Source organism: Chelonia mydas, chromosome 20, assembly GCF_015237465.2.
Source record: "Chelonia mydas isolate rCheMyd1 chromosome 20, rCheMyd1.pri.v2, whole genome shotgun sequence".
In the NCBI taxonomy this organism is placed as follows: Eukaryota; Metazoa; Chordata; order Testudines; family Cheloniidae; genus Chelonia; species Chelonia mydas.
The window spans coordinates 6,755,874-6,770,763 of NC_051260.2; the positions used below are offsets into that span (position 1 = coordinate 6,755,874).

Genomic DNA, 14,890 nt, shown 5'->3' on the forward strand with positions numbered 1-14,890 from the left:
ATCACCTTGAAATGCTCCTAGGCTCAACAAGCTCCTGGGATAGAAGCTTCAATGCTCCAGCATGGTGCCAGAGAGCACTGTGCTGCCAGAGGTGCCATGTTCACATATGGAAATGAAAAACAAAGGTCCTGACCAATTGCCTCCTGGAATCCCATAGCACCAAGGGCATGGACTCGAGTGTCCTGGTTAAATCCCAGTATGGGATGTAACTGGGTATCGATATTTTTCACTTCACGGCTGAAACAGCTGCTGCTCTGCCCCACTTGAAGCCAGTCATGTAGTGACACCGTAAAGATGTGGGGCTGAAAGGCACAGTAAGATTCTTTTGTTACTATCTGTTACTCCAGGTCATGCCCTTGGGCCTAAAGAGAGCAGGTGTGACCAGGGAAGGCTGGGGAGTGTCTCTGCAATTGAGAAATCCTCATCATTTTTTCCCCTTTTTAGATTTTCTGGCTACAGCTGCCTGTGAAGCCCTGATGTTTGTTTTTCCTGAGTGACACAACAGAATCTGTGAGGAATGGAGAAAGCTGTCTCTACTTCTTCATCAGAGCAGCAGAGAGCGCATCGGTGTGATGGAGGCAAAAGCGTGTTAATGACACTGGAGCCAAACAAAGAAGATTTTGCTGCCCTTGAGTGCTCCCAAGGTGAACAGAGAATAACTGCTTTTGTTAAAGATGCAAAAATGCCTCTGGAGAGTGCAGCTCTATCAGGGACATCAGTGGAAGGGGGGACTGATCTTAAGGAGGCTGCCTTCTATGCTTCCGACAATGTGGCAGCCATGAGCAGAGATGGGAAAGGGAATTCGGGTGCTGATGACATGTGCAGCCGTAAGAAGGATCCCACTTTTTTCTTGCCTCTAGCCCGCCAGGAGCCAGATGTTGCTTTGGAAGCACACAACGTGGCAGGTAAGTTCCACACCGTAAATCAATAGGTGGGACTCAAATACCATTGGCTAATGGCAAGTCAGAGCCTCTTTCCTGGTGAACAGAAGGGAGGTCAAAAGCCTAGATTGCTGCAGAGTTTAATTTTAATTTAAAAATATACCTGGCATTTGTGGTGGTGCTGGAAACCTTCTAAAAGGAACAGCAGAGCAGCAAGTCTTCCTGAGTCTGCAGACTGCTTTGGCACCCCGCTTCTGCTCATTTGCAGAGTGAGTTAAGGAGACACGGCTTAGTGCAGCTGCTGCTATTCAGGACCCTGCAGGCTGCAGTGAAACTGATTAGAATCCCTGCCAGTTTTCCTTTGCTGCTGCTCTAAGCAGTGAGAAAGGCAGACACTGGAGATCTTCGCAGGAGAGAAGGGAGGAGTCTTTCAGGAGGCTGTGGGCAAAGTCAAGAGACGCTTCCAGCAACCAGAGGATGGGATGGCAGGGGGAGGCATTCAAATGTATCCGATATCTGAGCCAGAGGTGCCTAGAAAAGAAGCAAAGTCCATGAACAGCACACTTTTACTTCCTCCATCTGCAGCCTTTCCCAGCATCTGATGGTAGTGGGAAGGGGTGTGTATCCGGGCGTCTCACCAGCTCCAGGCTGGGGCTGTGGGGAGGGACCCCCTCATCTTTTGGTTTGGCCTCTGGCTAGCAGATAGTGGGTTTGTTTTGTTTGTTTTGTTTTTTTGTTGGTTGGTTGGGGGGTTTTTTTTGGTTTTTTGAGCTTTCTTGGCAGTGGACTGTCCCTTGTGATCATCCCGCCTGCCGTGGCCAGCCATGCAGCCTCTGCCTTGGTGCGCAGCTCCTGGTAGCACTCAGTTGATGAAAGCTCCTGGGTATTGGGCCTTTTACAGCTGTTTCCCCTCCTCCTCCCCTATCTCTCCTGGCTCCACTTTCTCAGAGGTCCAGAAATTAATGGTATTCCACATGGAGATCTCCCTGTTCGCCGATAGGCTGTGGATATGAGTGCAGTACTGGGCTTCCTTCCTGGGTGAATAGCTCCAAGATCTTTCCCCTTGTGACGCTGAGAGTTTTGGAGGGGGAGGGAGCGTGATGATGACGCAGCCATGCTGAACAGTGCCTGTTCTAGTTTGTTTGAGCTCATACATATGTTGGAGCGACCAGAAGAGAATCCAAATGTAATGTGCCAATTGGTAATTTAACAACATGGTAACGATCTTAAAGTTCAGCACCACAGATAGGGATGTAAAATTCAGTGGCACAGTCATGATTTTCCACTGAATGCATCCGATGAAGTGAGTGTAGCTCACAAAAGCTTATGCTCAAATAAATTGATTAGTCTCTAAGGTGCCACAAGTCCTCCTCTTCTTTCTGCAGATACAGACTAACACGGCTGCTACTCTGAAACCTGTCATGAGCTAACAGCTCTTCGGAGTTCTGCTTGCCACAGTCAAAACTACCTGTTCAATTCATGAATCTTAGACTTGTCAGACCCATTAAATGGTGCCGGTCAGATGCTGAAATGCCAGTGGCACTTGGTAATTTAGTGACCCGTGCATGTAAGTTTGGGGGGCGGGGGAGGAGTTACTATTTGCTTAGCATAGTAACTCTCTGGGTATGTTGTATCTTCAAGTGCAGTGTCTCTATGTCGTAAAATACATACTAACAATCTTGCATTGGGAGACCTAGGTAGGCCCTTTGCACATCTGTGGATTGCATTACCTCCCACTTGTTCTCCTTGTACCAGTCCAGACTCCTCTGCCAGCAGGTGGAAACAGGAATCCTGGAGAACTTGGAGTGATTTCTTCCTTTGCTAAGTGGAGTTCATAGGCACAAAGCATGCTGTTGGTTACAGTCTCCTTGTCGCTGTGAAAAGCTGTACCTCCCAGGAACCTGTGGCTTGCCAGTTATCTTTTTGGGCTCTGTATGTTGCCCTCCTGCTATTCAGTGTTGCCTCTCCTAATGCGTGTTCCTATACTAAGAACTAGGGAGAGAAGTTCTCTGGCTATGCAGCTGTTCCCAGGTAATCATCTGGCCTGGATGTGCGTTATCTAAGTGGCTTCATTCCCCACCCACTGCACCCAGGAATCCTGGATGGGAGGTAGTTTTGGGGGAAGGAAGCTGTGATGTATTATCTCCAGTAACAGTGGCCTCTCCAGGTGAGATGGGTGTATGAGTTCACATGACTGTTAGTTGGGCATGGATTTGTGTTGCTCTGTATAATTAGATTATGAATGCAGTCTCTGTGCTGGCTGAGGGGAGGCCTGGAAAGCTCATGCCTAAATCCATTCTCTCCATTTAAAAAATCTAGAGCTCCTACTTTAGAAACAACAGAGAAGGGACCTTTACTCCCACCACTTTCTTGCTATGCTCCCCTGCATTAGCCCTTGCTATACAATCCTGCCGCAGCCCTTTCCAGTTCTCTCTCAAATGCTGTGTCCTATTACCTTCCCTAGCCGCTTATTTCATCTGTTTGTTCTTGACTCTGCAGAGAAGTTGTTAATAAGCAGCTTCCTCATCTATGGATTGAAGCCCTTATTAGTGTGAAAAAGTCACTCTGTTGATTTGTGTGTGTGTGTGTGTCTCCCTCTCCTGAGAGAGGAGCCCAACTTCTTTAATGTCTCGTAATTTAAGGCCAGGTCTCACTGATGTCAGTGAGAGCAGGATCCTGGCCCTGGTGAAGGTTCAAACCTCACATAGTCTTTATTTCCCTCTGCTGCATCAGAAATTTCTGTCCAGCTTTCTCCTGATGGATACTTGGTGCAAAATGTTCCTCAGGAGGCTGGGAAAGGGGTGGAGCTGGGCTGATTCTATCTGGCCTGGCTACGGCAGGTGCCCAGGGTTTGATTTGTATCCAAGTGTGTGATCAGGGTCAGGATGGTGCTGGTGCATAGACAGTCCTGTGGCCACTTGAAATGACTGAATTCTTGTCTGGCCTGGCATTGCACTTGCCTGTGCTGAATGATACCCCTGTAAAGATATCAGACATGGAATTTCTGCCCTCACTCCCAGATGGTTGTATTCTGTCCTGGGCAGACAATCTCCTTCTTCAAGTGTAAAGTCAGGCATAGCATTGGAGACCAATCTGTTTTTGTTTTATAACTTTTCAGAAGTAGCTGAATAGAGGAAAAAACCATGAAGGGATAGATAGAAAGTGCAGAAGACAATTGGAATCAATACATTGTAAATAAAACAGCATTGAACGATTTCCTTTCCAAGCACATGCTAAAAGGGGTAAACTGGGTTAATCCTTTTATTCACACCTCCAAGAACAGGATCCTGGTTCATCGATCTGCCTAGACCAGTGACGTTTTGGAATTCCCTTAGGAAAAGCATTCAGCCGTTGGGCCACAGATCCTCTTGTCCTCTATCATTGTATTGTGGTAGCACTTAGAAACCCAGGACCTCATTGTGCTAGATTGACAGTCTCTCTTTTCTTCTCCATACATTGCACCTACCCCATGGCGACTTTTGTAGTCATTGTGTGATTGGGTAAAGCTCTGAGCTTTAAACGATGTGCCTAGACAGGAGGCTCCAGGGCATGTGACTCCCCCATCATAAATTTCTTGCTGTCTCTTGCCTTGATGTGATGGAGGAGGGAAAACCACTTTCTTCTCTCCCCAGACCAGGGACGTTTTTTTTTTCCAAGTAGTGGGTGGCCTGGTGGTCCCAACATTTTCACCTCTCCCCACTGTGAATTATGTGCCTCATGCTTTGCAAATTAGAATCCATTCTGGCTGGTTGGGAAAACCATCAACTGTGTGCACAGCTAGTTCATGCCAAACCAACCTTTTTTATTACCTGGTCCTCCTCCAACTGGCTTGTTTAATTCTCGTCATTATTACCATCAATTACATGTGCTGTGGCAGTGCCTAGGAGCCCCACACGTGGCCCAGGACCCCATTGCACTAGCACTGTACGTTATTTATTAGGTGTGCTACAGTAGTACCTAGGAGCCCATGGTGTTAGGTGCTGTACAACACAGAACAAAAAGATGGTCTGTCAGGTGTTTGGCTTGTCTGCAGCCTACACAGGACTCACTTTCATACCCAGAGTCCCTCTCCAGGCACTGGTTTATTTTACAAACACACACAGTTCCTCAGCCCACTCTGGGCTACAGCTTCCAGGGGAATTTCCCCTTTGCTTCTCTCAGCCCCTCCTGCTTCAGGGACTACTGTAGGATTCTTCTGTGCTCTTTAGCTGAGCCCCACCTCACAGGGCTTTCTCCCTGGAGGCCCTTTCCCCCCAAGCAGGTTCCCTCTATCTCCCCTGCCAGGGGACTCTGGCAGCCTCTTCCAGGAACTCCCTGTTGCTCCTCCTCCCACTTTCTTCCCAACAGGTTGCCTCCTTATGACCCCACGTACTGCCCCACCCTCTTAATTGGCCAGACTGGGAGCACCTGCTCTAGTACACAGGGGGTGGACCTGCTTCATTTAATGGGGCCAGCCACCCTGTGACACAGCTCTTTTAAATTCACCTAGAGACCTTGTCTTCTAGATTGTGTGCTGGCTGGGGCTGTCATGTACTGTTGTTGTGAGTACTGGGCACAATGGGGCCTGGCCTGACTGAGCAGAGGCCTCTCAGTGCTCCTGCATGTAAATGTCTGATAGCTTGCAGGCAAAACCCACTGTCCTCTGAGTCTCATCCAGTGTCACGCTTGGAGATAGGAACCACTGAGGGCACATAACCTCCCAGGTTGACCGTGGTCCCCGTGGCTGTTGCGGTGTTAACACCGGGCAGTTGTAGTGATTCTTGCTGTGCATCCTCTGCACTCTGAATGACAGCAGCCAGCTCCTCTGACCTGATAGACGGATGTCCTCAGAAATCCCCACCCAGACATGGCCACCTGAACTCCTCTCACCCCAGGCTTTCCCTGCTGCTGGCTCTGTTCCCATAAAGCTCAGGCCACTTCCTCCCCCGGTGAGGAATTCCTTTTAATAACTGGTATTGGGTGGGGTGGGGTGGGGTCTGGAGTGGAGGTGGCTGTGTGCTGGTTGGGGACAGGGAGTTGTGAGGGCAATAGCCTGTTGGTGGGAAGGGATTTGCATAATCTGGTGTAAAAAATTTGCTGGAAAACTGTACAGTTGTGGGTCAATCATTGTTCAGCATCCCTACCTTCTGATTGGTTTATGCAGTATAATCCTTCCCTATATCTCAGATGGGTTGTGGGGCTTGGTTAGTGTCCGTAAAGTGTTCTGAGATCTTTGGAAGGAGCTAGGGAAGAGTACACTTTGCTTTGTTGTTGTAGGGTTGCTCGTGAATAAGTTTAAGATTTTGTAACAATTATTTTTAGTAAAAGTCACAGACAGGTCATGGGCTTCTGTGAATTTTTGTTTATTGCCTGTGACCTGTCTGTGACTTTTTTAGTAAAAACTGTTACAAAATGGGACTGATAGGGGATGAGAGCCCGAGCCCTGCTGCAGGCGGGGAGGAGGATCCTGCCTGCAGCAGCTGAGAGCTCCAGGGTTCTCCTTGCCACCCACAGCAGCTGGGAGCTCTGGGGTCCCCACCAGCTGACAGCTCTAGACTCACCACCCTGGGGCTGAAGCGGAAAACATCAAGGTCGTCTCTGGAAGTCACAGAATCCGTGACCTCTGTGACATAATCTTAGCCTTACTCATAACTGCTGGCACTGGCTTTTATTTCAGAAAAGTATGAACCATGTATTTAGGGAAGGGTATGTGTAACACATAAAGAATTTTATTATTATTGCAAACCTGGTGGTGGAGGAGAGCGGAAAGTGCAAGGTGTCAGATTAGGGGCCTCCTGACCCTGACTGTGTCTAACCAACCCAAGAACTGCCAACCACTTGGAACAAATAGCATTAAACCTGAAGGCTCTCGGCACCTGATAGGTCTCAAAATGTAATCGTAAATGGGGACTCATCATTGATATTTCTAGTGGTGTCCTGCAGGGATCGTTATTGGCCCTACACTATTTAACTTTTTTTTCTTTTTCTTTTCTTTTGTTTAATATCCATTAACTGGAAGAAAACATGAAATCATCACTGGTAAAGTTTGCAGATGACAAAAATTGGGGGAGAAGTAGGGAACAGGTCACAATTCAGAGTGATCTGGATCACTTTATAAACTGGGTGAAAGCAAACAGTATGCATTTTAATACGGCTAAATGTAAATGTCTGCATCTAGGAACAAAGACTGTAGGCCATACTCACAGGATAGGGGACTCTATCCTGGGAAGCAGGGGCTCTGAAAAAGATTTGGGGGTTGTGGTGGACAGTCAGCTGAATGTAAGCTGCAAATGTGATGCTGTGGCCAAGAGAGCTAAAGCAATCCTGGGATGCACAAACGGGACTCTCGAGTTGGAGTATAGAGGTTATTTTACCACTGTATTTGGCATCGATCTGTGCCCACTTCTGGGGTCCACAATTCAAGATTGACATTGATAAATTGGAGAGGATTCAGAGAAGAGCCATGAAAATAGTTAAAGAATTAGAAAATATGCCTTTATAATGGGAGATTCAATGGGTTCTATCTGTTTAGCTTAACAAGAAAGTCAAGGGATGACTTGGTTCCAGTCTAAAAGTATCTGCATAGGGAACAAATATTTAATAACAGGCTCTTCAGTCTAGCAGAGAAAAGTATAACATGATCCAATGGCAAGAGTCCTGGTGTAGTCTCCTTGGTCTTCACCATGAAGTCTGTCCAACAGGAGCTGATCTAATTTTAGCAAACCTAGGGTTGGGGGAGAAAACACTCCACCCCGCTGTTGCTAGCTCAACAAGTTGAAGCTGGACAAATTCAGACTGGAAATGAGGCATAAATTTTCAACAGTGAGAGTAATTAACTACTGGAACAATTTACCAAGGGTCATGGTGGAGTCTTCCTCACTGGCAATTTTTAAATCAGGATTAGTTGGTTTTCTAAAAGATCTGCTCTAGGAATTATTTGGGGGGAGTGTGTTTGGGACTCTTCTGCTCCCCCCACGCCTAGGTTTGCTAAAACTAGGTCTATGCCTGTTGGCCAGAACTCATGGTGAAGACCAAGTAGACTACCAGGACTCTCCTGCCTAACAAGGGTGGGTTATTTGCATTATTAATGACCTCCGTGAATAGGTAGCTTAGTGCACAGTTTAAAAAGCTGTAGTATTCATTGAATCTCTGGCTTGAGTTATGGCTGTCTATTAAAGCTTATTTTCCATGATGTGTGCTTGTCTGACCAGCATAACACATGTTGCATTAGAATCTTATCTGTTGGAGCAGACAGTGCCCCACATGAGTAAGATGCACCGTTGGGAGGGTGTGGTGGATTTGTTGAGTCCCCGATGACTTCCATGCTTGAAATTTTGTTTACTCTTTGGAGGAAGGGGGTGAGAGGGAGAAAGGAAAAACCTCCTTTAAAATGTGGCTCATTACTGATGCATCATCTCTAGTAATTTCCAAGGCAGCTTTTACTGTGTTAATCACCTAATGTGTTAAAGGCCAAAGGTGGAACCCAAAATACTGTCATTCAAAGACCATCACTGCAGTGAACTGAATTGGCAAAATACTGGCATAAGCCTGAACGATTTACATTTACATAGTGTCTCTTACCCCAAGTGCTTTAGACCCCAAGTTTGTAATTCATGAGATTACTCACGTGAGTAAGGGTGGCGGAATTGTTCCCTTTATGTATTGGGATTTTCTTTGATTGCCAGTGAAATGTAAAAGTCCAAGGCTTAAATGTACACATCAGCACTGCACGTCTGTTTAGGACAGGAAGTGAAGAGGAATGCCGTATCCAAATGAAAGAGCAAGGGCAATTTTATGAGGCAAAACGTAACCCAGTTTGGATTGTGTCTGGGGATATCATGGGTAACATTCCTTCACTAACAAAAACGGCCGTGGGGTCTCTAATGAGTACAAGTGGTCAGGCCCTCAGCCCTCTTTCCCCTTGATTAGAGCACCTCTGGTAGCCCCCTGTGCTGAGCTGTTGACTCCTTTCCGATGATTTGAGTGAGTAGCACCTCTCTCTGCAGCACAGCAGCCCCTAGCACTGTGTTGGGACATCTGGGTCAGTACTGAATTGGGGATAGAGTGCATCCTGCTGGGTCACCCACATCCAAGTACTGGCCATGCCAAGCCATGCTGTGTTTGGGAGCCTACAGGATTTTAACAGGAGGTGACGTGGCTGCAGGTCATGACAGATGAGACTGCTCACAACATAGATCAGATAGGATAAACACCTTTCAATGGGCTGGCCCTGACCATTTCCATGCCAAGGTTTTGAAAGCCATACAAGAGGAAATGGCGGGCTCGTTAGCAATCATTTGCAATAAATCACTAACCCAGGGGACTTGTCCGAATGGTGGAGAACATGGAGCAGTGAGCTGATCCTTCAAGAGGAGCCATTGGGGAACGAAGGAAGCATGAGCTGAGCTTCTATGATGATGAGGAAGCTTTAAGCATTTAAATGACAGTTTAATGGCTTGGAGGATGCAGGGTTAGATGATTCCAATCCAACCTAAATACGTTTTTTGATAAAGCCACAAGCAATAGGCTGGGCTGGCAGCCTGGTGCTCTAAAGGGGACTGGGAAAAGTCACCAGGATGTGGGCTAAACACAATAGTTAAACCTGGGTAACTGTGGTGTGATTTTTTTTTTTTTTTTTGTTAAACTGTGGTAAGTTGGGTGTGGACAGTCTGAACTGATATAAGCATATCCACATGTGTTTACACCACATCAGTTTACATTTGTTTAATTAAACCAGGACAAATTTGTATGTAGCCAAGCCCTCGGTTTCTGTGTATAGGATGGAAGGAAAACGTTGTATCCCGTTCGTGCAGTGGCACACACAAAAGCATGGACCATCTCTCTCCACCGAGTGTGTTAGTGGGCTGTGTCACACTCTGGTTAGAGCAAAGGGTTCTGTGAAGTCAGCTGGGCTGAGACTGGAGTGTACAGTTGCGTGGTTGGAGTGAAATCCTTCTCTTAACCTCGTCCTGGCTTGAAAAATCCCATGTTTAATAGCAATGGGAAACTTAATGAGTGTAATATTTCTAGATATTTAATCCAGTCCCATGAGAGTATCTGCTGGTTATCGGAAAGACATCCTCTGCCTTGCAGCCTAGCAGCAGGACAAGCTGTCTCATGAACTGCTCAGAGTAACCAGGAGTACTGCTGTGCCATGTTGAGGTGAGATTCTGTAGGCACTCTGGGCCAGGGATCTGGAGGAACTGGTAAAATAACCCAAACTGCCTATTCCCAATTTGGGGGATGGAGGAGCATGAAATGGCACAAGGACTAGGGAAGTTTGAAGAAGTGTTTCAGGGTCAGCGTGAAATGGAACATGGTTAAATCCAGATTATGTGCTGGGGACAAGGAATGACTGGAAACAAAGCTGGGAGAATATAGCTTTCTAACAAGCAACGCAGAGCAGGAGCCAGGTGGAGAGTAGAGAAATCAGATGAGTATGTGGTGATCTCTTGGAAAAGCCCCAAATTAAAGGCATTGTGTGCACATAACTGGTATAGTATAGTACAATTTAACTACTTAGATTGTAGGCAAAAGGACTGTCCATTTTGTTTGTTTTTTGTACAGCGTCTAGCACAATGGGACCCTGGACAGCAACCAGGGTTCCTAGGCATGATGGTAATACAAATAATGATAATCTGATTAGTAAAGTTCAAGAGGTTTTATTGGTATAATTGTTCCCATATGAGGAGGGTAACAAGTTATGTGGTATAAGGCCCTTTTATACCAGTATAAGTGTTCACACTAGGGGTTGTATTGGTATAACACCACTGGTTTATAAGAAAAGAAAGATCACACCCCTAACCAACATAGTTATACTGGTACAAAACCTGTGTGTAGGCCTCCTGCGTGCTGCCTTGGGACATGCACGTGCGAGACATTCCCTCTTAGCTAGTAAAGCTGCAGTCAGGGTCCAGTGTCCACATCTGGGTTCCTCACTAGGTACAATGGACCTTGGTGGAGCAGAGAGAGCGCCCAAAGGAAGTTGAATGGCTCACAAAGGCACATCTTGTAGCTGGCCAGAAGGAACTGGATATCATAACTAGTGGAGTGCTGGGAAAGGAAAATGCTCCATAGAGGCAATGAGTAGTATTGAACTCTTCTTAGTGCCTCTTCATAAATACAATCAAAGGCAGTGTAACATCTGTGTTAAATGCTTCAATAGACTCCATTTTTGGGAGATATTGCAGTTGTATTTTCCATAGTCAAGGCACTCTAATACTTAACAAACATAATCAAGGCCTGAAAATCTTTTAATTTCAATTATTGGCATCTAATCACCTCCCATCACACCATGACCTAAGGGCCAGATCTGGGGGAGTGTGAAGGTCCACCCACATCAGTGAGAACTGAGGGTGCTTGGCAACTGGCAGGCTCTAGCACTGATGGATAAAATTTGTGGCACAACCTGGTTTAGTCCCTCTTTCTGAATGGTTACCAGTTTGTTGTGATGGGGTCCCACATGCTGCTCAGCACCCTAGGTCTGGGCAGTGACTAGTCTTTTGATCCTAACTCTGGTTCTGTCTTGCACCCTCCTGGATCTGACACTCTCTTCTTGGGCAGTCTGGCTGTCTGGACCCCAGAACCAGCCCTCCCAAGCCCCCAGTTACTTAGACATGTTCCCCCAGAGTCTAGCTGGCTGAGAAAGTTCTGGTTTCCTAGTTATGCCCTTCAGGGACACTGTGGCAGTAAAGCAATGAACAGGCTATGCTAAGGGATTTCCCATTCACACATGCTTTACTCTTAGAAAGCACAGGGGAGTTACAGATCTGTGGGGAAAAAATTCCTGAATGCAGCCCTCTCAGTCTGATCTTGCCACCTTTGAGAGGCCTGGTTTTGGCCTGAGCCAAAGGGGAGGCAAAGTTCTACCTGGCTGCGCACTCTCCAGCTGTCTTCTGTTTCTGGCCATGAAACTACACAGTTGCTTAGAGAGCATGTCTCTTTTTTTAAAGCAGACTTTGACACCTGTTCCACCCCTGCTCTTCTGCTGGGGAATTTCCATGCTCTAACCCCCACACTGGCTTCTGGGCAGAGAGTTGTTCAAGTCAGTGGCCTGCCCATAGCAACCCCACCATTCCAGCAGGGGAGAGCTAGGAAATATTGATGACCCTTGGTTGCTCTGTGTCAGCTTCCCAGACATCGTCTATGCAGTAGGTGTCAGGCTGCTGCTCCAGAATGAGTGGGCAAAGCCAAATCCTCATAGATGGGTGCTCACAGAACAAAAATGGAGTTAACAGGTTGACCAGACATACCTTCGCAGCCTGTCACAGAAAGAAAACAGCCCTTTCTAGTGAGGTGCAGTGGTTTGGGAGCTACTTTAAAACTTAGGAGAGCTGGGTTCAAGTCCCTGTTGTGTCAGACTTCCTGTGTGACCTTCAGTGAGTGACTTACTCTGTTTCATTTCCCTATTTGTGAAATGGGGATAGACCTGGTTTGGCTCACAGGTGAGTGGTTGCAAGGATAAATGCAGTAAACGTTGAGGTTCTCAGATACTATCAGATAGAGAGAATCTGCAAGGTACCCATATTAAAGTATAAGTTGATAATGCCTTTCTGATCAGCATGAAACTGTATTGGTAGCATTTGAGTAATCTGGGCGGATAATCTGAGTCTAGTTAAAAGCCTGGTCATATCTGTCGTGTTTGAAACACCCATTGTGTGATAAGATGCTGTCCCTTTTACAGCAAGGCAGTCTGGGAATCCCACATTTTACAGAAGCGGAAACTGAGGCACAGAGCAATGAAGTGACTTGCCCAAGGTTGTCCAGCCAGCCAGTGACGGAGTGCTTGAGCTTCTTCCTCTTCCTGGTGACAGCCTGGGATTCAGCCTATGTTTGGTCACTGAATCCTGGTAATTAAATCTTAGTCTCTGGGACCCAGGTAACTTTGTGTCCAATAGCAGTTAACTTTAGGGATAATAAGTCACTATTTAGCATCTCCACCATATCCATTCTCTGTGCAATGAACTTCCACTTGCTTTAGTATGAAGATAGTTAAGGCAGTTTAGTAAGAGAAGCAGAACATTTATCAGTGGCTAATGTGTCTCATGCAGGCCTCTTACATTGGTTGGTGGTATAATTGCGTTATCAAAACTGCTCGCTAAAGAAACCAGATTTAATGAGCGTTCTTGTACAGTTAACAACATTTCAGCCTGTAGTGACTTAATTTAATAGGATTCCCTGCTAGCTACCTTCAATAGCATGCTGGCAGCTGGCTAGCACTAGAGTGTGTAGAATCAAGTGGTAAAAACTGAATCATTTTAGCAGGGGCATAATATAGCCCATAGCTATGAAAAAGGAAATCCCAGTGGTTACCATACAAATGCACATAGGTTAAAGGACCCAAAACAGATTTGAAAGCACAGACTTGTAAATTCCCTTCCATAGGCAATTTCAGAAATTCCTGGAAGAGATCAGCACAAAACCAAGTCCATGCTGCTCCAGCCAATGCTGCAGACAAGTCAACAGAAGGTCATGGTCAGCTGAATCAAATACTGCTGTGAAAGGTCCAAAGAGCCAGAAATGAAAGATGACCCTCCACCTGCAGCAATCCAAAGGTTGTGTTAAACTTTGCCAAGCCATGCATATCATAGCTCTGAACTGCCCTATGGAAAGGGAGTGTGTAACAATAGACTGGAATATCTCTTCCCCTTCCTGGCCACCATGCAGTGTAGAAGAGGGAAGTGACAGAGCAAATTTACTCCCCTTGCTTGGTGTCCAATGCTGTCTAATCACATGTATCCTGGCCAGCCTCCTGTGGCTTCCCATAGATCCACTCAGCGTGCTTGAAAGGACAAACCTTCAGCGAAGGTGTCAGGTCAGGCCTAGATAGAGCTTCTCCAAATGGCTTGGCCTGCCCTACTGCAAAGTGCCTTCCTGGGAGCCTGCATGTTCTAGGCAATCCATGCCGAAAGTGCCGGGGCATTAGACGTTTTGCTCTGGTGAGAGCAGGGTACAGTTGTGGTGTCCGGGCAGTTTTCGCCTCTCCAGGTGAGATGGATCACTCTGAGGATACATCGACGCTGCAAAAATAGACCACCTATGGCAGCAAGTTTCAGAGCCTGGGTCAACTGACTCCAGGCTCACAAGGTTCATGCGCAGGGCTGAAAATAACAGTGGAGTTGTTGGGCTCTGGTGGAAGCCCAGACTCTGAGACCCATCCCCCTTGATGGGTTTCAGAGCAGGGGCTCGAGCCCAAGTCTGAACACCTAAACTGCCCTTTTTAGCCCCCTAGCATGAGCCCTGTGAGCTCAAGTCCGTTTACCTGGGCTCTCAGACTTGCTACCACAGGTCTTGTTTACAGTGTAGACATATGTTGAGTTCTTGGTCTAGGAATGGACAGGTATGTGGATCTGGGCTGGAAAAAATTGAAAAGGTTCTTGCTCTGTCAATTGTTTGTGCAAAGTTGGCAGTCCTATGTGTGGCAGGAGCACTGGGATGGATAGTTGGGTTGTCCTCCTCCCCCTTCTCTCCCTGGCCACTGCTCACAGCAACTCCTTTGGACAATCTGGATGGAACTTGCCAATGCCATTCATAAATCCTTGGCAAGAAAAATGGTGGCTGCAATATGGAACTTTTTTCGGGAGGGGGGGCACTGTAAGGAGGAGAAGTTAAAATGGGGCGAGGGGGTGGAGAATGGAAGAATGCTGTGGAATATTATGCTGCATGCTGCCCCATGAGAGTGCTAACAAATGAATGATTCAGTGTGTGACTGCACATGCCTGATGAACCATGATCTGGCTCTTGACTGTATGAGGCTCAGTGCAGATCCTGGGAATGGGCTTGTTGCCATAGGAGTGCTATGCAGATCTCTGAATTAAGCTGCTGCTGCTTGGCTCTGGCTCTGAGCAGCACAAGCAGGGAATCCTGGAATGAAGGTTGGTTGTCAGGCTGCCACTGAGGGAATTCCTGGCCCTCTGAACCCAGACATGGCTTGGCACCTGCTCTCGGGTATATGGGGAGTTCCTAAGTGATCGGTGACCCTTCGTGGCTACAGTGTCAATATTTTATGTGGAAAGTAATCTGTATAAGAT

At 46.8% G+C, this 14,890-nt stretch overlaps 1 protein-coding gene across 9 annotated transcripts in view; it reads left to right on the plus strand.

The window, feature by feature from the left end:
• The window catches only part of WIZ (WIZ zinc finger), a 151,742-nt gene that overhangs the window by 15,515 nt on the left and 121,337 nt on the right, over positions 1 to 14,890 (plus strand). For 3 of the 9 annotated variants that reach the window (XM_037883920.2, XM_037883919.2, XM_037883924.2), the window contains one exon: positions 445 to 905. In XM_037883920.2, coding sequence (XP_037739848.1) covers positions 518 to 905 — 388 coding nt within the window. In that variant the 5' untranslated portion in view covers positions 445 to 517. Of the gene's footprint in view, positions 1 to 444; positions 906 to 13,371; positions 13,415 to 14,890 lie in introns of those variants that run through there. The other 6 variants (XM_037883918.2, XM_027831955.3, XM_037883921.2 and 3 more) reach the window with 5 other exon arrangements.